The sequence below is a fragment of the Coregonus clupeaformis genome, chromosome 24 (genome assembly GCF_020615455.1).
Source record: "Coregonus clupeaformis isolate EN_2021a chromosome 24, ASM2061545v1, whole genome shotgun sequence".
In the NCBI taxonomy this organism is placed as follows: domain Eukaryota; kingdom Metazoa; phylum Chordata; class Actinopteri; order Salmoniformes; family Salmonidae; genus Coregonus; species Coregonus clupeaformis.
This window is the reverse complement of record NC_059215.1, coordinates 1,775,805-1,785,196: the sequence shown is the minus strand read 5'-3', so window position 1 is coordinate 1,785,196 and position 9,392 is coordinate 1,775,805. Positions and strand designations below refer to the sequence as shown.

General features: G+C 41.7%; 1 protein-coding gene across 1 annotated transcript; it reads left to right on the top strand.

Moving 5' to 3' along the window:
- Positions 1-1,150: 1,150 nt before the first annotated feature.
- LOC121537614 (histone H3.3A) lies at positions 1,151-7,018 on the top strand. Its single transcript, XM_045206955.1, has 4 exons — positions 1,151-1,271; positions 4,301-4,444; positions 5,120-5,273; positions 5,452-7,018. Exons 2-4 carry the CDS (start codon positions 4,317-4,319, stop codon positions 5,578-5,580), a joined length of 411 nt encoding a protein of 136 aa, XP_045062890.1. The 5' UTR covers positions 1,151-1,271; positions 4,301-4,316; the 3' UTR covers positions 5,581-7,018.
- The last annotated feature ends 2,374 nt before the right edge of the window (positions 7,019-9,392 follow it).

Below are 9,392 nucleotides of genomic sequence, written 5' to 3'. Positions count from 1 at the left end.
ATGTAAAATTGCGCGACTAAGACTTCCTCAGCAATATCCTCTACATTAATGATAGATTTCTTGATGTATCTTAGATTAATTTGACTATGTTGTTGCTACGGGTCTGAAGAGGGACAAACAGTAATATTTCCGTTTTTTTTAAGGGAGTATGCAAGGCACAGACGTTTGCTTTGCCTAGCCGAGTACTGCTAGGAGCAAACCAAACCTAGCACGTGGGCACCTTTAGCCTACATTCAGGCATGAAATGGATGGGAAATTACTGGGAACTGATTTCCCAAAAGTTACTAACTTTTCTAAACTGAATTCAATAGCCTATTAAACTCTGCTTGTTCATGTGTTTTTTAGCATCGATTCATAAACCAAGAGTCTGACCCTTCCACACCATGCCTTCTCACCATAAAAAAATAAACAATCCTACAAAATCAAGTGCTGTTTTTTGTTGTTTGAAATTAAATGTCAGTGTTACAACTTCTTAATAACCCTGTAATTCAGTGAACTGATTCATCACACACACTCACAATGGGAAGGCTGTTGTAAAGCAGGCCTACAGTAAGCCAGATGAACATTATAATAAATTACTTAATCTCTAAATTATAAAATGATAACATTATTATAAAACATTTTTTTTTATGAAGCTGTCAAATCAACCATGATTAAACAAAACCCGTGATTTTGCACCTTAAATTATCCTTGATTTTCGCTTTGATGGTCAATGACACCAGTCTGTACCTCTCTCTTTTTTCTTAACCCTTTCCCAGATTGTGTAGTTGTTTTGAAGATCTTCTATTTTCTTAAGAAATTGTTAGCAAACTTTTACACACAAACTGCCATATTGCATAATATAGGCCTACCTACATGTTTTAGCCTCTACAAATAAATGTAGGCTGTTGCAGAGAAAAAGTAGACTGCCACTTTGGCAAAGCAAATGCTGTTGGAAAAGCAGACAGATAAAACTGTGGTTACTACCTTATTCCTTCTTTCACAATTAATTGATTAAGCACTTTAGGTTATTTCTTATTATATTACTTCACATCGATAGAAAATTCACTAGAAAGCAATGAAAATGTTACTTTCAGGGAAAGATTCAATCATCAGAAACGGTGTTTACAAAATTGAAAGCAGTTGCATTATGGGAGAAGAATGATTGACACGGCAGCCATTTCCTACTGGACGCCGTGTTCCCACCATTGTGTGAGAGATAGTAAATACTGAAACTGCTAGACAACCATAACATTTATTTCCTTGAGAAAAAACATTTATATTCACGCCAGGTAAGTGGCATATTTTTTTGTCTAAAGCACTTAAGCACATTTTTATATAAGTTTTAGATTGGTTAAACTTCGTTTTATTCCAAAATAGCCTTTCATTCCGTCGGTGTAGAAATGGAAAAGCGACTGCCGCGATGCCAGAGAAAAAGGCTTTCTACTTCCACTGGCGGAACCACATATAAAATCCCGATCCAATTTCATGTGTATTTTTACTTCGCTTGTACGGTGTAAACAAACATTCACCTACAACTCAAAGCAACTTTTTGGATAGCTACAGTTGTCTACTTGGATGTTTTAATGCTCGTAGTCCTGATTTTTGTTTTGTTTTTAGAAGATTTTTTAAAGTTTATGTCCCGCTCTTTGCCACTATATTGGTAGACTTATTCGATTGCTTCTCCATCTGCAGCCATAATCATGCGGTTAGAGGCGGCACTATGGTCTGTGGACCCATCCCTACGCTCTAAGCAGTGTATCTTGATTGGTCGACAGCGAGGAAATGGCCCACTGGATTGGATGTTTTTCGATAGGCTATCTGCATACTAGTTTGATTGGTTGGGCAGTATCCGAGTGTTCACGGGTAGGATACTGGCCCATAGAAATAGATTTATATGACTGGCCCACTGTTGCTGTAGCATTGCAGATGCTCAGCAAAATAGAAAGTTATCATAACAGAGTAGTACTCCAGATGCAATCATCGCAGTCATAATTTCTCCATAATACCAACACACTAGTTAGTCTGATTAATCAGGCTGTAATACACAATTAATTGGTATATACAACCTGAGACGTGTGTGCAAAATCGTGTAAATGTTCCTTACAAGACAGAATGTTTAATGAAATTACATTTAAAATTACTCTACCGGTTGCCTGTGCGGTTTGGCCTTTTGCTGCTTGAAATTTGAGACAAAATATCCACAGGAAAGTATTGTTTACCTGACTTTTTAAGAGAGCTGGTAGGTACAGTGTATTCGGAAAGTATTCAGACCCCTTGACCTTTTCCACATTTTGTTACCTTACCGCCTTCTGAAATTGATTAAATAAAAACAATTCCTCATCAATCTACACACAATACCCCATAATGAAAAAGCTAAAAAAAAAAAAAGGTTAATTCGAAATGTATTAGAAATAAAAAAACATACCTTATTTACATAAGTAATCAGACCCTTTGCTATGAGACTCGAAATTGAGCTCAGGTCCATCCTGTTTCTATTGATCATTCTTGAGATGTTTCTACAACTTGATTGGAGTCCACCTGTGGTAGATTCAATTGATTGGACATTATTTGGAAAGGCACACATCTGTCTATACAAGGTCCCACAGTTGACAGTGCATGTCAGAGCAAAAATCAAGCCATGAGATTGAAGGAATTGTCTGTAGAGCTCCGAGACAGGATTGTGTCGAGGCACAGATCTGGGGAAGGGTACCAAAAAATGTCTGCAGCATTGAAGGTCCCCAAGAACACAGTGGCCTCCATCATTCTTAAATGGAAGAAGTTTGGAACCACCAAGACTCTTCCTAGACCTGGCCGCCCGGACAAACTGAGCAATCGGTGGAGAAGGGCCTTGGTCAGGGAGGTAACCAAGAACCCGATGGTCACTCTGACAGAACTCCAGAGTTCCTCTGTGGAGATGGGAGAACCTTCCAGAAGGACAACCATCTCTGCAGCACTCCACTAATCAGTCCTTTATGGTAGAGTGGCCAGACAGAAGCCACTCCTCAGTAACAGGCACATGACAGCCCGCTTGGAGTTTGCCAAAAGGCACCTAAAGGACTTTCAGACCATGAGAACAAGATTCGGTCAAGCATGGTGGTGGCAGCATCATAATGTGGGGATGTTTTTGCAGCGGCAGGGACTGCGAGACTATTCAGGATTGAGGGAAAGATGAACGGAACAAAATACAGAGAGATCCTTGATGAAAACCTGCTCCAGAGCGCTCAGGACCTCAGACTGGGGCGAAGGTTCACCTTCCAACAGGACAACGGCCCTAAGCACACAGCAAAGACAACGCAGGAGTGGCTTCGGGACAAGTCTCTGAATGTCATTGAGTGGCCCAGCCATAGCCTGGACTTGAACCCGATCGAACATCTCTGGAAAGACCTGAAAATAGCTGTGCAGTGACGCTCCCCATCCAACCTGACAGAGCTTGAGAGGATCTACAGAGAAGAATTGGAGAAACTCCCCAAATACAGGTGTGCCAAGCTTGTTGCATCATACCCAAGAAGACTCGAGGCTGTAATCGCTGCCAAAGGTGCTTCAACAAAGTACTGAGTAAAGAGTCTGAATACTTATGTAAATGTTTTATTTCCAGGGTTTTTTAAATATACATTTGCGAAAAATTCTAAATCTGTTTTTGCTTTGTCATTATGGGGTATTGTCTGTAGATTGATGAGGGGGGAAAAAACAATTTAATCCATTTTAGAATAAGGCTGTAACATAACAAAAGAGTCAAGGGGTCTGAAAACTTTCCGAATGCACTGTGTATGGTTCTGTTTGGCACCTAGGTAAAGTTAGTTTTATATTGGATATGTTTTATTATTTTTCTTCACCAATAGCTATTGAACCAAGCATGACATGACCAAGAAAATGGTATATGGATGGAGAACAATATATTTTTTTTAAAGATTGAATATCCAATATGAAACTAATTTTACCTAGGTGCTGAACTGAACCATATACCTACCAGCTCTCTAAAAAGTTAGGTAAACAATACTTTCCTGTGGATATTTTGTCAAAAATTTTGAGCAGCAGAAGGACAAACCGCACAGACAACTGGTACAGTAAGTTTAAATGTAATCTTATTCAACATTCTGGCTTGTAAGGAACATTTACAAGATTTTCCACACAAATGTCTCAAGCTGTATATTCCAATTAATTGTGTATTACAGCCTGATTAATCAGACTACACACTAGTATACATTTAACACTTGGAAAAATTACATTTAAATATATTTGCAACTCACAGAATGTATCAAACAGAGCATTGTTGACACATATTCAACATTTTTCCCATGTGTTTTTTCCTGTCTTTCAGATATAACTAACTCGTCATGGCTCGTACCAAGCAGACCGCCCGTAAATCCACTGGAGGAAAGGCTCCACGTAAGCAGCTGGCCACCAAGGCTGCCCGCAAGAGTGCCCCGTCCACTGGTGGGGTCAAGAAGCCCCATCGTTACAGGTAAAGCATCGGTTCACCCCTGGAAAGAATTGTTTGTGTTCACCATAGAAAGTACACTGGTCCTCTGTAGCTCAGCTGGTAGAGCACGGCGCTTGTAACGCCAAGGTAGTGGGTTCGATCCCCGGGACCACCCATACACAAAAAAACAAAACATGTATGCACGCATGACTGTAAGTCGCTTTGGATAAAAGCGTCTGCTAAATGGCATATTATATTATATTATATTATTATTATATTATATTTATTATATTATATACACACGTCAAGGTCGGCGAGCGATACAGCCCTATTATGACATGTAGAGCTTGTGTGAAACCACAGAGGCGGTACCAATCCATATTGTTGTGGAAATGACTTGACACTCCAATTAGTCCCTTTGTGTGTCCGAAATGGCACCCTATTCCCTATATAGTGCACTACTTTTAACCAGGACCCATAGAAAATAGGGTGCCATTTCGGACGCAGACACTATGTTTTCAATTAGCAGTTCAACAAGCCTTATAATTAAGCCGTGACTGCTGGTAAACGGTCGTTACCACTCAGTCTTTACCATGGCCAGACACGACCAAGGCAGTAGCATTCAGCATGGGAAAATGAACAGTGAAGTACTATAGTAAAATAGAAAAGAATATATACTTTTTCCCCCTAGTCATACTGACAGTGTGTTGGTTCCAGGCCCGGCACCGTGGCCCTGCGTGAGATCCGTCGGTACCAGAAGTCAACTGAGCTGCTTATCCGCAAGCTGCCCTTCCAGCGCCTTGTGAGGGAGATTGCTCAAGACTTCAAGACTGACCTGCGCTTCCAGAGTGCCGCCATCGGAGCCCTTCAGGTCAGTGGCTGTGTGTGTGTGTGATGCTCTGTCCCCCCTAACCCAGATCCTGTCCAAATTGGCCTACTACACACACGGTGACATAACAACATGCACAAATGCTCAAATTCCTTTTTTTGTGCTGACCAACTGTTCTCTATGCATTTGTGTGTGTGTGAATTTTTCTGTCTGTCTGCAGGAGGCCAGCGAGGCATACCTGGTGGGTCTGTTTGAGGACACCAACCTTTGCGCCATCCATGCCAAGCGTGTCACCATCATGCCCAAAGACATCCAGCTGGCACGTCGCATCCGCGGAGAGCGCGCTTAAATGCCGCCCTTCTTTCTTTTCTCTCTTTAATGTTTCACCTCTATTCTCTTTTTTTCTTTATCTCTAACTGTCCTTGCCTTCACTCCCTCGTTCCCCCCACCCTTCCATGTCACTCCTCAGCCCCCTCTCCCTGTTTTCTTCTTGGTAGACTTTAGAGTAACCGTGATTATGATGAGATAGAAACGTGTTGTAAAGTCTCCACTCTCATAGTTTTTGTCTTCAGCAGATGTTTTAGGGTACCTTTTTCGTGCATGTAGTAGGTGTCGCTGATCAGACAAATACACACACACACACACACACACACATACACATACACATGCTTGTGTGTGTGTGAACCATGTGTCCTCAGCTCTCCTACAACAAAACTCCACTGATTGACCAGGGGAGATATCAGGTGAGTGTGTGTTTTGTGACAGGCGTCGGGTTTCTGCAACACACACACAGGTGTGCAGACCAGAGGGTCGTCGCCCCGGGGCTAGTCTGCTTAAGGGGAGTGGCAACTTCCACAGCAGGGTGCTACTAAAACTAACCCCAGGGCCTCTGCCCTGTCTGACCACCACCCCTCTCACCCACTTCCTGCTCCATCCTCTACACCTGACCTGGGGTCCCCTCCCCATGCACCCTCCTGCCCACCACAGCCAGACCCCAAACCCTTCCCCGCCTACTCCCCTGATCCCTATCCAGCCCTCCCCTTCCCACTCTCCTGCCCCTCTAAGTCTATGGTGGGGGGTGTATGTGGAGCGCTGTTGGTGTGTTGGAGTGAGAGCTCTGATCAGCCAAGCAAATTGTATTCAAAGGCAAACAAGTATCTCTTCTTGGTTACTTAAAAATATGTTATTATTACTATCATTGTGGATATGGTGTCTATTTTAAAAAAATAATTCATACATATCTTTTCTTTTTACCACTGCCAGAGATGTCAAAATATGAATAAGAAAAAACGAAGTGATTGACGTTTTAAGACATGGCAAACTTGTTTTTACAGAATTATCTTTAAACCAATCAGGAAGAGCTCGGTTTCATAAGAGAGCTCCTGTTCCAATGGCAGCCACACAGGGCTGATATATACCGGCCCCCTTCCTATTTAGTTTTTCTCGCTATCAATTTGTCATTATCCACGATGCTACTCTCAATCGCTTTACCCGATCTCAGTCTCTTAAGATCGGCATTAGAGTTGTCACACCATTATAAATTGACTTTGTAGTAGCAAGAGTTACTCTGCATGTTTGGGTTCTTTTCTGTCTCGCTCACTTCACTAGATCTGACCATATAATCTGTCCTTTTCCTCGCAATTTGTGATACACAATATAACCTCATGTTTGTTTTCTTATATATATTTTTCTTATTCCTCAAGATTTTCAGATGTTTAAATAAGCTGATGTTTGTATTTTCCAAATTTCTCATATTATGGTGGTAATAAATAGATATACAAAATGGGTGTCTTTGTCAGTTTCCTTTTCTACAAATGTTTCGCTCTTTACTTGTTGCGTGTGTAGTCTGTAAGAGATGTATGATTTTGATTGATGAAATATTCCGGAGAATTCCATTGATTTGAAAGAATATGACTTATAAATGCAACTCAATCAATCAATTTTATTTTATATAGCCCTTCTTACATCAGCTAATATCTCGAAGTGCTGTACAGAAACCCAGCCTAAAACCCCAAACAGCTAGTAATGCAGGTGTAGAAGCACGGTGGCTAGGAAAAACTCCCTAGAAAGGCGAAAACCTAGGAAGAAACCTAGAGAGGAACCAGGCTATGAGGGGTGGCCAGTCCTCTTCTGGCTGTGCCGGGTGAAGATTATAACAGAACCATGCCAAGATGTTCAAAAATGTTCATAAGTGACAAGCATGGTCAAATAATAATCAGGAATAAATCTCAGTTGGCTTTTCATAGTCGATCATTAAGAGTTGAAAACAGCAGGTCTGGGACAGGTAGGGGTTCCATAACCGCAGGCAGAACAGTTGAAACTGGAATAGCAGCAAGGCCAGGCGGACTGGGGACAGCAAGGAGTCACCACGGCCGGTAGTCCCGACGTATGGTCCTAGGGCTCAGGTCTCTCAGTTGGCTTTTCATAGCCGATCATTAAGAGTTGAAAACAGCAGGTCTGGGACAGGTAGGGGTTTCGTAACCGCAGGCAGAACAGTTGAAACTGGAATAGCAGCAAGGCCAGGCGGACTGGGGACAGCAAGGTGTCATCATGCCCGGTAGTCCTGACGTATGGTCCTAGGGCTCAGGTTCTCAGAGAACTAGATTACCCTATCGCAGGGATGGGCACTTTTGATGGGGTGGGGTCCACAAAAAATCAACTCATCATGAGGGATCGCGGTTGCTTGCGTGTCTGTATGCTCGCGTGTCTGTATACCCACATGTGCATCATGTAATTCTACAAATTTTGCCATGGGGAGGAAAGGAAATAGCTGTTTTAGAGCTAATTTCCTGTGGTTCTACACATTTTGCCATAAGGTGGAGAGAAAGGTTTGCAGTTTTTAATATATCTGAGTGAGACTGACTAACAAAATCAATGGGGCCCCCCGGCCGATAATTCGACCATGATTACTCAATTTAGATAGCTGGCCGCTAGACTAATTTACCAATCTAAAAAATGTTAGCTGACATGGGCTAATTGAGTGACTATCAGTGACTGACATAAGAGAAACTGCTGATGCACAACCACATTTTGAAATTGCACCTTTATTTTATTATTCTAACTTGCAACAGTAAGTTGAGACCCCGACTGAGTGCCTTCAAAAGGGGTGCGGGCCGCCAGTTGCCCATCCCTGCCCTGTTGTAACCAAAAAACTAAGGAGCTAGAACTCAAATGTTTGTTTTTGCAGGCAAACAAATGACATACAGCTTGAAATCATGTTTTTAAAAGTAATGTTGCTCTCATGGAATGTCACTCATAAAGCACTATAGAAACCAATTGCTATTTGCATGTGAAAATGCATTGGAATCCTTTGCTCCTTGCTTACACTTTTGTTAGTGGCCCACTCCAAGAGAAATTGTCGAAAATGTGCTATATAACAGTGAAAGCCAGCGATTCCCAAGTTGTAAATGTATTAATTTTTTGTTAAATCATCAGAGATCTGTGTGCGTAGGTAGACAGGCTTGTTTTCTTTCCTAGTTCCTGTTACAATGCCTGACCAGAGGGGGGAGAAGTTGAACAGCAATAGATTCGCCACAGTTTGTACAGCACTACAGTTTCACAAACTAGTAGGGTCATATTCATTAGGGCATATAGTTGCCAAAAGTTTCCAAACGTGCGGTTGAAAATGAAAATTAGTGTTTCTCAAGTTAAAATTGTATCCCTGTTTTGGAATGGTTTTTTTTTCTTCAGTTTCTTGCTTAGTGAAATTTCTCTCAAATCTGCCACTCAACGTGGTGATTATATATACACTGCTCAAAAAAATAAAGGGAACACTAAAATAACACATCCTAGATCTGAATGAATGAAATAATCTTATTAAATACTTTTTTCTTTACATAGTTGAATGTGCTGACAACAAAATCACACAAAAATTATGAATGGAAATCAAATTGATCAACCCATGGAGGTCTGGATTTGGAGTCACCCTCAAAATTAAAGTGGAAAACCACACTACAGGCTGATCCAACTTTGATGTAATGTCCTTAAAACAAGTCAAAATGAGGCTCAGTAGTGTGTGTGGCCTCCACGTGCCTGTATGACCTCCCTACAACGCCTGGCCATGCTCCTGATGAGGTGGCGGATGGTCTCCTGAGGGATCTCCTCCCAGACCTGGACTAAAGCATCCGCCAACTCCTGGACAGTCTGTGGTGCAACGTGGCG